Source organism: Poecilia reticulata, chromosome 3 (genome assembly GCF_904066995.2).
Source record: "Poecilia reticulata chromosome 3, P_reticulata-male-v2, whole genome shotgun sequence".
In the NCBI taxonomy this organism is placed as follows: Eukaryota; Metazoa; Chordata; class Actinopteri; order Cyprinodontiformes; family Poeciliidae; genus Poecilia; species Poecilia reticulata.
The window spans coordinates 15,301,240-15,315,923 of record NC_088832.1 but is presented as its reverse complement, the minus strand read 5'-3'; the positions used below and the strand labels follow the sequence as shown (position 1 = coordinate 15,315,923).

The following is a 14,684-nucleotide window of genomic DNA, read 5'->3' as shown; positions in this document are numbered from 1 at the left end:
TTACAGTGAGGGACGAGTTGAAATCGGAGAAAACAAAGACAAACGGGTCTGTGAGAACCAGAACGCCTGCTGGTTGGTAGGTGATCAATTTATTTTGTGCAATAAAATGCACATTGGTTATTTAAAAACAATACAATTGATTATTGCTGGATTTTATGCAACTTTTGGATTCCGTCTCATACAGTTTAGGTGCATCTAAGATAATTGCAGACCTCTTCGTGCTTTGTAAGTGAGACATTTGAAAAATTGGTAGGATTTGAACTCTCTAGTTTATGCTTATAAAATAGATATTTAAAACATTATACAAAAATATTAACACCAGATAAAAATGTGCTTAGATTTGACTGGATTTGTACATTCAAATGATCTATAGTAGGTGCATATTTTGAAGAAGTACTTTTGAAGCAATAGCTTTATAAGAAAATCTAAAAAAATAAAAAAAAATCAGAGACATAGGATTCTTGGTTTTATTGAAGCCAGGGGTCTGATAAACATTTTCCTTATTTTTGTCAGCATAAGAAGCAAGGATCCACATGGCAGCTTAGAGGCTACAGAATTGTGTTAAAGACAATATACAATCAACCCTCTGAATTACTCCAGACACAAAAGAGCCGGCCATGTGCTTAAAAATGTCTCAGTATCTTAAATATAAAAGGACTGGAAGCAGAAGCTTGTAGTCTCGCATAGATGTAGACAGTCAATAGTGGTTGAAGGCCATTCAGTTAGGATGTGACGAGGCAGCTGATTTCCGCTCGCATCCGAGTACAAAAGTTAATTTCGGTATTTTATTCAAATCAATCGACCAAAGCGACGTCCGATCTTCAACACAGAGTAAGCGCAACACTGAAACCGAGTGGCTTAATTTCAGCTAAGCGCCTAAATTAAGCTGATGTGGCTGTGTGTCATCAAAACACACCAGGGTGGTCGGTCAGGGCAGAGGCATTTCAAACTGAAAATTCAGAAAGGCAAAACCATTGAAGAAAAATACAAAAAAAACATGCTTAATTTGACAGTAAACACAAAGGGCAAGTATTGAGCAAAGAACCAAACAAGTACATCTTAACTACCAGCAAGAAATGTCCTATGACTCCATATTATTCTTGCATAATACCAATAATGCTGCCCTTTTCAAATTCTGACGATTTCCTTTCTCATTTTTTCTGAAAGGGGAATTCACTCCAATTTTTAGATGGACCAAAAATAAGAGATAAGGAACTTCTATAAATGTCCAAGGAGAAGTGCTTATTAAACATGTCCGCTGCTTCTGGTTGATTATAAATTGTGCTTCATCCAGTCCAACAACAGAGAAGAAAAAAATGCTTAAAAGCTTCATCTTTAGCAAAAGTAAATGCAAAGTAGATAATTATGTTCATTTTAGACGCTGCTTAAACAAGCCTGTTGACCAATGTAAGATACTTTCTTTTTAATTTTCCGTTACACCTTTTGAAAATAGTAAATTCAGAGATAAACCCTGTGTGCCAAAAGTTACTTTTTAAGTGGTTTACAAAATGTATCCCTAACCTACAGCAACAAAATACTGTAGAGCTCATTAATCCCCCCCCCCCCCAAAAAAAAATGATAGATACAGTTGAACAGATGAAGCTTTTTCTACCACTTTACAGGGTATTAATAAAAGTTGAAAAGGCAGGTCTGATGAGTGGAATGAAAGAGCTTCATGCAGGAGTAGCACAGAAAAAAGGCCACTGGTTAATCTAATGGAAGACATACAAATGCAGAAAGTAAAGACTACTAAGCATCTTTGGTTACATGTTCCAGTTCCCACCGGTTCGTTCCTCCCTTCGCCTCACTTGAATAGCAATTGGCTGCTTTCCCCAGACCATTTCTATAAAAGCCACTCCACACTGGATATTATCCATAGGATTAAGCAGGGCCTTGCATAACGAGCTTGCGCTAACATTTTTGGATTATGGTATCAAACTACAAACTTACTGACTTTATGACATGGTACAGTATGCCTGCTGCAAGTAAAAGTTCAAAACGGTAACGACAGAAAACAATCAAGCAACCCCTTAAGGACACGCAAAGTTAGGATGTTTCCTGTGAAGGCAAGGGGGGCCTAGTGTGGCGAACTAGGTCGCACATTGAAGGCAAAAGGTTGTCGTTTAAATGGGCACCAAAGCAACAAAAAAAAAACAAGTGAACCAACAGGTTTCCTACAGGGAGGCGTTTGTTTCTCCACAGACTTCACGTAGAAAACAGGAATGTTTTTTAACCGACATGCAAAGTACAGCGTGAAGAAAATGTGAAACCAGAGGAGAGAACAAGTGCCGTCTAACACTGAAGAGTAAGATATCTTTTGTTTTGTTCAAAGCACAGCATAGAACTGAATGTGTGTTGGCTGCAGTGAAGTGGTTTCAGCCAAAGTCACTCTCACCGCTTTCCTTCTTGATATAAGCAGCCAGTGCACTTGAAGGCAATTACTCTGTAAAATGTTATTAAAAGAGGCCACAGAAAGCTTATTTCTGAAAATATAAAAAATCCAAAAGCTGACAAAAAAAAAAAAAAAACATGATACAAAATAAATTAATTGGGGGACAAAACAACAAAGGCCCTAAAACCAGTGGTGCTACAGTGCATTTCCTCTAGTGTAGACAAGCACCTCTACTACGACACAAACGGCTAACTGTGCGAGGCACTTAGGAGTTATAGTAGGAAAGATGCTGCCCAACCCTTCCCAAAATATACAAACCTTTACCTAAAGAAGCAACGCTGCTGCAACCTCTAAGCCCTTCAAAAAAAAAAAAAAAAAAAAAGAAATCCCATCCAGTCTCATTTAGTCAAAGAAGCTAATTTCACTATTTGGACAGAAACGCGTTTTGTACAAAATTAAGTTAACCTGAATATTGTTGTGACGCTTTTATATCTACAGAATCCTTCGAGATGAGCGAGGGCAAATGATATGCTATCAGCTGTGTGGACACGTCATATTAGTGTCTTGATGTCATTTTAACATGTTGCAGATAAATGTTTCCTTGAACCAAGAAATGGTGCAGAAAATAAAATAAAAAGGAGGAACTTTGTATAAATACATCAGTATCATATCCAACAGTTTTTTTTTTCGTCTTTTTTTTTTTTTTACATAAGTTTGCAAGTATTTCAATTACTTTTCCTAACATTTCATGTTTAAATATCTTTCCAATTGCAACCAAAGATTCTTCTGTGAGATAAGCTGAACCAGGGACCACGAGGCTGAGTGTGTTTTCACTCTTCAGAGTCCGTGAGGACAGCGTTTTATCCCAGAGACGGAGGAGGCCTGCAGCACCAGCGCCTCGGACCGGCTGCCGGGGAGGGGAAGAGTTGCACACGTTTCCAAAAACTGACATCCCTCACAAAATAGCATTTACAGTTGAAGAGAAGACAGAAAAATAAAGCCAAGCCTTACGGCACTTCCTCATCTCACTAAGAGATCCGTCTGTGTTTATCGCTCATCCCATCTCACCATCTGATCGCATCGGAAGCTCGTTTGGTGAAACCGACAGTGTGTGCTGACTGATACAGGCGTTGGGAATTTGGTCAATTTTTTTTTTTCTTTTCTGTTTATGCTCACATGTACATGTATTATTATTTTTTTTTCCAGAGTATTAACGCAGTGGACGACGCAGCCGTTTTGTTGCCTTCACGCTTCGTTCTCTGTTGGCGGTACGTTGTTAGCTGAAACCACGGAGTCTTGCTTGCGAGTCATCCGGTCCAACTCGGCCTGGACGTCAGTCAAACCCGGCTTCTGCCCTTGGGAAAAAGGAAAGAGAGACAAAACCCAAAAGTAATCTCCTGTAGCTTCTGTGTTTTTGTGGAAAAACAAAAGCAAATTTTCTGCAATCAGCAATATGATGACATAAGAGTTTGAATTGGGATGCGGTACAATGATAGTGATTGGCGACTCATTAACACCCATGCAAAACTTAAAAAAAAACAACATGTACTCATGCACTAATTCTTCGCGCTTGCTCTGAGATGTTAGCGGCGCTCAGAGCTACAGCAAAACATACACAAGTGATCTGAGGCAGCAAGGAGTTATGCAGTGACTTTAGTCATAAAGTCAAAAATAAAAAATACAATAAAATGGACGAGGGCTGAAAATACAGCAACTTGGTGAATTCAAGTGGCTTTAAAACAAAAGGTGGATTAGTTGAGAAGGACTTAATTAGTTTCCATGCACACACCAGTGACGGATGCTTTCAGTGGATACAGGCCTGTATCTTCAGCAGTCAGAAGTCGAGTCAAAGTTGACACCTTTTCATTTCTCCTGAATTAACCATCTTACTCAGGCTGGAGGCATAAAACGTCAGACAGCAGAGCGGCTCACAGCTTCAAAAAACAAGATTCCCTCATTCCGCTGTTACCATCAAACCAGTCGACGCTTTTTATCCCAAACAGCACGATATCTTGTTAATTGAACGGTATTGTCATATGCTGCTAATAAAACACGTCTTTTCCCTGTTGGTTAGTGAAGACACTTTTTGGCCGTGCAACAGAATGAGTGGAGCTTTGAAGACGACATGTTTTAAGGTCATCTTTCCGTAATCCATAGAAATAATTCAACCCAATAATCCACTATTAAGGTAGTTATTGGGGTACTCGGCTCTGTCCCTGTGGCACACTGCAAAGAGTTACAACTACTTCAGTTACTTGCTGGAAAAACAAATAAGAAATAGAAGAAGTCTTACTTCACCATGTGCTTTACTTTTACTTGAAAGTAGTGCTACTCTTAATAGAGAACAATTTGTGGCTACTCTGTCAACCTTTGCTCTAGTTTATTATCAGCAAGATGAAAAAACTGTTTTTTTAAACTGTTTTTTTATAAAAGTGGCTCAAGCGATATCCCTGGTTAAAAACTGGAACCTCTTTAATGGAAAAGTTTTAATTGTGTCAACATTCAAAAGTGACAACTGCAAACCGTGAGAGAAGAAGTTACAACAAAACAGTAAAACACTAGAAATAAACAAAGAGATGTTCAGCACTGGAGTGATGGATTATACCTGTTTTCTTGGCAGATCCTTGCACTCCAGCTCCGACTGCTCCAGATCCTGGGCTTCCTGGAGATCCAGTCTTTTTACTCAACAGACTGTTGAAGAAGTTGGCCAGCACTCCCTCATTAGCAGCCCCTGCTGCAACAGAAATGTTTCTGCATTACAGCAGTCTCCACATTTTGACCCGACGAAAGCCATCCTCCACCACATTAATGCATGTTATATTATTACCATTTAAAGTTGTAATGTTAAGCTGACCCAAATGTTTATTTTTGACTCCAAACATTGACCATTTACTTCTTTAGCGTATATTCATTGTGTTTTATTTATATTAAATGCCGTTTTCTAAGCTAAAGAGAAATGTTAGAGAATTTTACAATCAAACCAGAGTACTGTAAAATTGGATTTTTGCAGATTTTAATAGGTAAAATTCAAGACTAAAACATTTTAAGAGGCATGTAATTTAAGACCTGCCAAAATTATTAGGAATAAGCCGACTGATTTATTCAGTTGCATGTTTGGCAACTACAGTCAAATATAATGTTCAACTGACACAGGTGTTTTTTTTGTTTCGAGCATCTTGGACAGATGCTTTGGATAACTATTTTCATTCACTTTTTAAGTCGGATTTCGTTAAATACAATCTTTGGTATCTAATGTGAAAGAAATGTTTTTAACTTTCTAAATCTGAGGCTTTGACCTATATTTTTGTTTTTGAGGGGCGAGTTGCATTTTCCGGCTCTCCAAATGAATTTTATTCGATACGAATGACATAAACATAGGCTTTTTTCACGGCAAAGCTAGATGACCCCTGCTCAAACAAAATTAAGAGCAGATGAGCAGATTTCTTCTACAGTTTTGCAGGAATGGCAGCAATTAATTCCTTCCCACTGGGCTTAATTCCTCCAAATGCTGTGCCAGGATCACAGCATTTTAAACAGTTCATTGCTGTTCAGGGAAACATGTTCAAATGTTAGCAAAGCCAAATGAAATACAAGAAAATCTGGAGATATTCAACACTTTTTAAAGCCTCTGACAAACTCCTGCCACTGTTGCCCTGTGAAAATGGCGATAACTCTAGGAAAATTATTCTTTTAGTGATGAGAAATAAACACCACACACTAACCTTTCATGTTGGGGTCAGGTTTTTTGACAGAGGCCATTGGTGAGCTGGTTACACTTGGCTGGCCAGCACGACCCGCCGGCCTGGGGGACGATGACATCGTCCTTCCAGGAGATTCCTAAAAAGAGATTAGTCCGTCAGTCAGAAAAATCTAAGCGCAGCAAACGTAGTTGGGACTTTCAGACACTCACTGTTGCTCCTCTGGTTGGTGTTGCTGGCTGCTTTGCTAGCAAAGACTGCAGGGGAGAAAAATAGGAATTAATGGCTTCCAACAGCCGCTGATACATCTGAATCCATTATTGTTTCATGCGAGACACAGAAGGGAGAAGTGGAGGAAACTCATTTTAAAAATATTTTTTTCTCCTGACTGCTTCCTACTTTATGTGTCCTTAAAAGGGGAAGTATGTGTGGCATTACTCAAAGGACAAAATACGATAAAATTGTGAGTGGATACAATGTGAGCGTGATGCGATGCAAGCTGCAATTCTTAAGTAAAAATTTAAATGCGAAACACAAAGAATGAGCTGAAACTCACCTGCTGCTTCATCAGGAATACCTGCTCGTCTTCTGCATTTATCTCTTTGTCATGAACCAACTAAAAGAAAGAAAAAAAGTAATAATCTGTTATGACATCTTGTAATGTCCACTGTCCAGTCACTGTGTCAGCGTTTGCTCTGCCGTACCTTTCGTACTGGAGGTTTTGTGATGAAATCTTCAAACGGATCATCGGGTCTGACCGTCGTGAGGTTTTCGTGCAAAATCCCAATTTTCTTCTCATTATCCCATCCAGACGGTCTGAGAGCAAAAGGAGAAGATTGTTTACACGCGGGAGGGAAAACGAGAGGCGTAAAGCATTTTGTAGCAAACAATCCAATTTCACTTTAAATGACTGTGACAAAATGAGCAGCTGTACAACAGTGATCAACAGGCAAACAATCACATGCCTTACTTACATGAACACTGCATCTTTCTCCACCACTAAGGCGGGCGTGACGAACTGAAAGTCATACAGCCTGTGCACTATGTATTTGTAAAGCAGATCCAGGTTCTTCTCCTCTTTGACTGAAGTGTAGATGAGCCCAGCGCCATCTGTTGTTGGATTTAGTTAGGGAAGCTACTGACAAAAAAAAAGTGTCAAAAAGAGTCCCGTATAAAACAACTTTTTCCCTCCCAAACAACTGTGTACAATTGAGAAATTTGAGTGATTAACCAATACAACAAGGATACACTGCAAGCTGAATCGTCTGATGCAGGATTGGATGAAATCAAAGTGCTCGTCTCTGAAGTCGTGCTCCTTCTCCAATACGCTGATCGCATCACACTGAGTGGAGTTAAAACAGAGACGGAAAGAAAAGGAAAAACGGCATTAAAGGTGGAGCACACAGAATCCTTAAGTGCGTTCTCCATTCAGTCCTCAAAAAACACAACTTCCAACATCAATTAATTATATCACAGGGCCTGAAAAACATGTTTTGTTGTTACGTTTTTCCCCTGATGGTAACTACTTCAGTATTATATGTGTAAATTAGGCATTAGGGAGCTCTAAGTAAAGAGAGTGTTGTCTAATGACCACATAAAAATGTAAATTAGCTTCTAAGGCAACACATGATTTTGTCTATGTTTTTGGGCCTCACTTGAGTAGTTCATCTTCCTTCAACAATAAAAAAAAGGGACAAAAGCAATACCAATAAAAAGGAGTATGCACTGCTTTCCGCAACCACATGTTTTTTGTAAAAACAAATCATAATGGCAACATTTAGTGCAAGGATAATTCAACAAGCGGTGATTAAATTTTAGTGTTAATGAATGTTTTTCCCACCTCTGTTTACAGGACTCCTGGAGAAAGTTAACAAATAAAAGGTGCTAAATGTTTAACGTAGCTTAAAAGCGGTATCTTTAAGAAAGACATAAACATTGTGAAGAGGGCTACGCCAAATCATCTCATTCATGGATATGAAAAGGACGTTTAAAACCAGGATTAAATGGTCTGGAAAATAAGATTGCCTCAACCTTATAGTGCCATCGTGTTATTAAACCTGGGGGTTTTTTTGGACTGGTTGTTTACCTTTGTGCAAACTATTAACACTGGAATGCCCAAGTTGTGTGTGAGTGTGTTGTCCCCGAGTGGTAACACAACGGCTTCGTCTTCCCCTGATGTCGGAGCCCGTCGGGGGGAGGCTGGGGTGGCGTCCTCTGGTTCTGCGTACTCTTGAAAGGCTTTCACCACTTGGGAGGAAAAAGAAAAAGAAATAAAGTACAAAACTGGTGAATACAGCACATAAGTGTAATAGTCAGTAATAGACTATTTGAACTCTCACAGAAGTTCCAGTAGTCTGACGTCTTTGTTTCGTGCAGTCAAACAAGCTGACCACAAAACTGGACTGAGTTTCATTTGGGCACTCAAAGGTTCTGGCTTTGAAAGAATATTTTTGCTTAGTTGACTAAATTTTAAGATATTGTCCAAATGCAAATACTAAGTTTAATCTCACTTATTGTGGATTTTAACAATCTATGAACCTAAACTGATGTTTTAATTGTGCAAAACTTAAAATAACTAGAGGAGTGTGTCAACAACTCATCCAACATCGTTCCCTAAAGAACCCAGAACAACATCTGAAGCACTGCTGGACTCTTACTTCGGTTGAAGTAAATGTTAATGAGTTAACAAAAAGAGAGATGTGGCAAAAGTTTTATCCATATAGAGCTTATTGATAAAATCACTGGTTAAAATTATTAAAATCCCTGCTGGTCAACTAAACACCATAAAGATCTATCTCACACTTACCAAAAAGTATATTAATGATACCTAAAACTTTTGAGAAAATATTGAGTGAACTGAAAAGACAAATATAATCCATAAGTGTAAAAAAAAACAGGTTTCAGAAAAATAACTTATTGACAGATTTGGCAATAGCAGAGTGATTGTTAGAGGCTGCTTAGCATCTTCAGCACATGAACAACTTCCACAATTTATGGAAATGTCAATCCTGACCTGTACTAGAAAATCCTGAAGGGGAATGTCAGACAATCAGTTAGTGACCTCAAGTTCAGAAACACTTCGACTGTGAAGCAGGACGATGATCTAAAACTCTCAAAGAAAGACCAAGGTGAAGGTGTTTGTGTGTGAAGGTCTGAACTAAAATGTGAATTTGGTGCTGTGGCATGACCTTAAACAGTTCGTTCATGCTCAAAACACACCCAATTCGGCTAAATTAAGATAATTATGGAAAGAATTGGTGTAAAAGAGTTCTAACCAGTTTTCACTGTTACCTAATTGCAGTTGTTGCTGCCAAGGGTGGAACAAACGCTTTTTAGGCTTAGGAGGGAATTACTTTTTAAGAGTACTTTTTTTTTAGATAGCTTGTTTTCCTCAATGAAATGATTTTGATTCTTTTTTCTCCCCCTCCTTAATTTACTTGGATTATCATGAACTGAAACATGTGGGCTTGAAAAAAATGCAAAGACACAAAGGCCTGTCTCACATTTGCCAAAAACCGTCTTGACAATCCCCAAGACTTTTGGAAAAATGTTGTGTGAATATTGTCTACATTTGCATGAAATCACAGCTCTACCCATAACAGACTGAGAATTGGGGAAGAAAATTAGAAATGACATTCATCCCCATCCTGTCGAGCTGGAAAAGCTGTCCAGATATTTTCAAAGCTGCAGCAGGAGTTTGGGAATGTGGGGGGTTATGAAGCAGGAAGCTTTGGCTTACTTCCTCAGGCACTTAGAGAATGCAGTTTGGGAAGAGCCCATTAAAACAGACAAGCTCGTCAGTTTTGGTCAAACTTTTTTCCTATGAACAGGGAATTCTGAACATCAGACAAGCACTGGTGCTCAAATCGCTCTTTAATCAAATCCTTTGTGGAGTTTAGGATTACACACAGTCAGAAACCTTGTATAAATAGTATTTACAATTTTGCATCAAAAGTACATGGCTTTTTACCACGACCCACAAGAGAAATAAAAATGAGCAACAGGAATCATGCACTCATTTCTCTCTTAAGGAAATAGTTACTTTATTTTTAACTTCACTTTATGTCACTGAGTATTAAATGAAGGTAGCACAAGCTGACAGACTTTGCCCCATCAAGACCTACTTATCTGTTTAACAAACAAAGGTGAGGCCAAAACGCATCTGTACTCTAAAGGGATCTTAGTGACCCATTTAAATACCAAAACAAGAACACTCATCTGATTTCTCAAAACTACACAGCCAGAACATATGTGCATGCAGCAATCTCAAATATTCTTAAGTAGCAAAAATTCCTCCATTATCAGCAAAGCTGAGCAAAAACAGTGTCGTTTTAGCACACCATGCTGCAGAAAAAGGCTGATCCTGTAATTTGACAAGAGTAGGCCCAAGAAGCCCAACCTACTTTTAGTCACGGCTCAGGAGCAGTCAGAATATCCGGCCCACTGACTGAATTCAGACCCACTCAGTTTACTTCCTTTCCTTGACGTTGCTCTTGGAAAGGGAGGAAACCATGATGCAAGACGTGTGCAAGACCGCCTGGACAAAAGCCACTGACAGTCTCCCAGACTTCAGCTGGCCCGCCTGCATAACTTGGTCTCACCACTGTGTTACTGACATGACAATGCTGCTTTATTTTAGAAGACACACTGGAAGGGCCCGACAAAACACTGAAATGTAACTGTCAAAGAACTGACCGCAGTATTAGGACCACCAAAGACTGCAACAGCGCAAACTAATACCATCACTGTCAATTATCTGTGAAATTATGGTTCAAGTTGAAAATCTACCAACTACAGTGGATGAGTTTAAGGATCAGTTTTTCCTTCCCTAAGGATGCTCAAAATTCAAAAATAATAATAATCTGTCAAAATCACAACCAGCAGCCTCAATGAAAGCCTGAAACTGGCATTAAATGTGAAAGGCCTAAATGTGAAGGCAACCATTTATGATATTAGAATCTTTGAATTGAAGGGAATTCTTCATGGAACTACAGAGATGAGAACCAATTCAAAATGTTTAACTTTAAGTATAGTTTGGTCAACCCCTCAACAGCTTCCTCTTTCTATCGCACAACTTCCTCATTACTGTTGAATTACTTATTTAGCATCCAATACACAGAAAATAAATCTGAATACTTATGTGAATTTTAGTTCTAGTAATTAGAAGAAAAAAAACATTTTGTGTAAGAAATTCTTTTACACTTTAGAGTAATAGCAAGTTTGAGACTTTGGAAACAAACAAATGTTTGTACAAACCGCCAAAGGCTTAAACTAAGTAGTCTGAAAAGCAACAATCTCTCCAAACACAAAAGAACACTTCATAAATGAGAGATGACCAGATCTAAATTTAACAGGAAAACATCTGAGTGCATCACACTCATTGATTTGCAGAACTCGCTTCCAGCGAGGAACACACAGCTGAGGATCATGGGCCTCTCTGATGATGACCTAGAATCAGCCATGACAATGTGTAATGTTATCCAGCATCTGCCTTCCAAAGAGCACATATACCAAGCTTTCCTTTTTTTTCCTCCTCCCCTCAGCAGCCAGTCAGCAAGAAGCCTTACTCTCATTACACAACACTCACGTTGCTCCCAACCTCAGATGCTTCAGGCACCTTTGCTGCTGCTTGTTTCACTAATTCCCACAGAAAACTAAACAAAATGTAGATTTTGCATTTTTTGAGCCAACTGCTTTTGCTTCCTTTGTCAATCTGTAGTTTTTGTTCATAATCGGATTTGCAATCGGCTTCACAACACATTACATTTAATGTTTACGTTCCGTTGGGGCAGAAAGGAGAAAGATGCCAACTCACTCCTCTGCTCCAGCTCTCTCATGTCCTCTGGAGGAACCTTTAGCTTGTCCACATGGTCACGGAGCACACTGGCCCACTTCTGCATGGACTCCATAATGGTCCAGGGCCGCGACATGTCCGCAACGAGCACAGCCAGGCAGTCAGGTAGCGACTGAGGTGTGACAGCAAACTTTAGTAGGCCTTTGTGGTACAGGTCTCCATCCAAGATCCACACATTACAGCGAGTCAAGTCTATAGACAAAAAAACAGCACAAATCTTAAGACTCTTCCAATGCTTTGGGTGTGATTTTGGGGAGTTGTGTTGTTTTGGATTGGGTACGGAAAAGTCGCAGCAGGTAAACTCACCGTCTCGGTCTTCATCATGGACGTTCAAGTAAAGATATTCCAGTCCTCTCCCCTTCTTGTTGTGTTCAGATCCTTGCAGTTTGGCCATAAGCGTTGTTTTTCCTGACCCATCCTCACCTGCAAGATGTTTAACTATTGTATCATAATCAATAGTATATTGGAAGAGTAAATATGCCCAGTTGCAATTGGTATTCTCCAATTGCTTTGTCACTCTCCGTCATCCTATAAATTTCAGTAAAAATATTTTGATGTAGAAATGTAGACATTTTTTGATGTCAAAAGTGAAAATCTTAATGCAAATCATGGTCTCATTGGCAGAGATAACAGTGTCAAAGTCATATCATCTTTGCTCATTTCTTTTTCACAATTAAGGAGTGCTTATTCATAGATGACCCCACCCAAGAAAACATCACAAGGCCATTGCTTTTGAGTCATGTCATGTTATGTCTGATATTACAGATGCAGTGATTCAGCTCTAAGCACCTCAGATGTTTTAATTGGGTTGACAACAATAAAAAAAAAGAATAAAATACAGCCCAGAAGAATGAGCGCAAAAGATCAGTCGACAAATACTCACCAAATACCAGGATATTTTTTCCTGATGGCAACTTTGAACTCGACCTGGTTGAAACTTCACTAAGTATTGAGGACCTATAAAACAGAAAACGAGTCAAAAACAGGACGGTCTGGATGTCTGTCATGTGTTCAGTGATAAGAACTCTGTATCTTTCTTAAAAAAAAAAAAAGAAAAAAAAAAGGTTGAAATTATGACCGTGTTGGCTTCACAAACGGTTCAGTTTATTGACACTTTAGCTGTTATTGAATGAGAGTCCAGAGACGAGTCCACGACAGCATAAAATCAGGAAATGATAATTTATCACCACTGACCAGCAGATTGAAAAAGAGTAGGCAAGAATCCGAAATCACTAAAACTGATAAGACCATAGCATGATCTGCAGTGGTCAATACTACCCAAAAACATTGTCAGGTTTTCTTAATCTAGTCTGTTAAGGCTTGCTTCCTAACATTCATATTCTCCGGTTCAATAGTTGTATCCTTCATAAAGAAGCTATTTAGTGTCTAGCCCTTCCATCTGGCTAAACTCTAAATAAAATCTCTTAATATTATTAACACCTATGAAACCTGACCGATCTAAATACTCTCGCTGTATACACACAATCAGAAAAAAGCCAAGCCTGTTTGGTGAAAAGTAGCGGAGGTTATGTTAGATGACGTTAGCTCGTCTGTTAGCATTAAGGTTCAGCTGCTGCTAACGTTACTGCTACAAAGCTAGCCGGGCCGGTGTTTGAGAGGGAGCAACCGGCAGTGACAAAGCACAACCGCCGCGGCTCCGATAGTCCCACGGCGCTCTGTGCTGACAAGAAGCCGTTAAAAGACAGCACGACTTGCCAAAGTGTTTGTCCTTCTTCGTCTTCCTTGTTATTGTCGCCCAGTCCGGCTGCACCCGGGAGCTGTTTCTCCAGAACGGGAGCCATCTTCTCTTTCTACACCCACAAAGGCGAGGCCCTGCTGCTTGGGCACCGCTAGCACCGCCTTCATCCAACTAACCGACCGTACGTTACATCCGTTGACTGCGACGCCGCACCGAGAGCAAGAGGGCACGGCCACTTCTTTCGCTATATTAAAAACTCAACAGTATAACAGGGAATAATAATAAAAAGATGCTTTCTGCGATATAACAACAGACATATTTATATGTAAACCATGTTTGTCAATGTTTCATCTTAAGATGTCAGGTCAAACTTTTAATATGCATTTGGCCATATGCCAACAAATGATGTCATTTTTGTTAATCAGCTGATGGCGGATACATTTTCAATGTTCCCAAGGTTGTATGATGCCTTAAGCAGAAATATATTTGGGGCGCCAATCAGGGCAACCAGATATTTACATGCACGACATAAAAAGACACCATTTATCAGACACTTTCTGACAAGTTAAACCTTTCCTGTTTCAGTCTAGTTAGTATTATCTTAATTGTTTTATTTGTTATACACTTTAATATTTTTTGCAATCTTTGTTATTCGTTTCTTCATATTTAGAAGTTTACAATTCCATAGTATTTTGACAACTTTGAAACGGTGTAGCTTGTATCAAGTTTTTTTTTTTCATAACCTTCTTGTAACAGATTGATGGAATTTTGGCCACTTTCCCCTGAACAAACCGCTGTACCGGATGATGTTTTGAGCTCTGCCCATACATTTAACCAGGAATGAGATCAAAACTTTGTAAAAGCCACTCCAAAAGAATCACTTTGCTGTAATTACAGCAGTGGTCTGAAACTCCAGTCCTCAAAGGCCGATGTCCTTTTAGGTGTCTCCCTGGCTCCAATATAAGCTTATTAGCAGAGTTCTGTAGAGCTTGACTGCATGTTAGTTACACCGATTATTTCAAGTGTGTAGGACAAAGGACA

The 14,684-nt window shown here is 39.2% G+C and overlaps 1 protein-coding gene across 3 annotated transcripts; it reads right to left on the bottom strand.

The window, feature by feature from the left end:
* Positions 1-453: 453 nt before the first annotated feature.
* Positions 454-13,834, bottom strand: dync1li2 (dynein, cytoplasmic 1, light intermediate chain 2). 3 transcript variants are annotated; one of them, XM_017304106.2, is made up of 13 exons: positions 13,661-13,834; positions 12,828-12,901; positions 12,251-12,367; positions 11,906-12,136; positions 8,177-8,337; positions 7,339-7,432; positions 7,065-7,200; positions 6,795-6,906; positions 6,647-6,706; positions 6,303-6,347; positions 6,115-6,229; positions 4,998-5,123; positions 454-3,747 (listed from the first exon to the last, which is right to left on the bottom strand). In XM_017304106.2, the coding sequence occupies exons 1-13, from the start codon at positions 13,744-13,746 to the stop codon at positions 3,638-3,640; spliced, it is 1,467 nt and encodes a 488-aa protein (XP_017159595.1). In that variant the 5' UTR covers positions 13,747-13,834; the 3' UTR covers positions 454-3,637. The 3 variants fall into 3 exon arrangements, with proteins under 3 accessions (XP_017159595.1, XP_008403324.1, XP_017159596.1); XM_008405102.2 differs by having other exon boundaries at positions 4,998-5,126; positions 13,661-13,833; XM_017304107.2 differs by having other exon boundaries at positions 454-3,742; positions 4,998-5,126; positions 13,661-13,833.
* Positions 13,835-14,684: the final 850 nt, after the last annotated feature.

What these genes read in the sequence shown, in the direction of transcription:
- dync1li2 (XM_008405102.2), bottom strand. Translation starts at nt 13,746, where the DNA reads ATGGCTCCCGTTCTGGAGAAACAGCTCCCGGGTGCAGCCGGACTGGGC. An exon ending in AAAAAATATCCTGGTATTTG is followed by an intron (nt 12,368 to 12,827) that starts GTGAGTATTTGT and finishes AACATCTTGCAG; the next exon opens with GTGAGGATGGGTCAGGAAAA. An exon ending in CACCAACCAGAGGAGCAACA is followed by an intron (nt 6,230 to 6,302) that starts GTGAGTGTCTGA and finishes ATCTCTTTTTAG; the next exon opens with GAATCTCCTGGAAGGACGAT.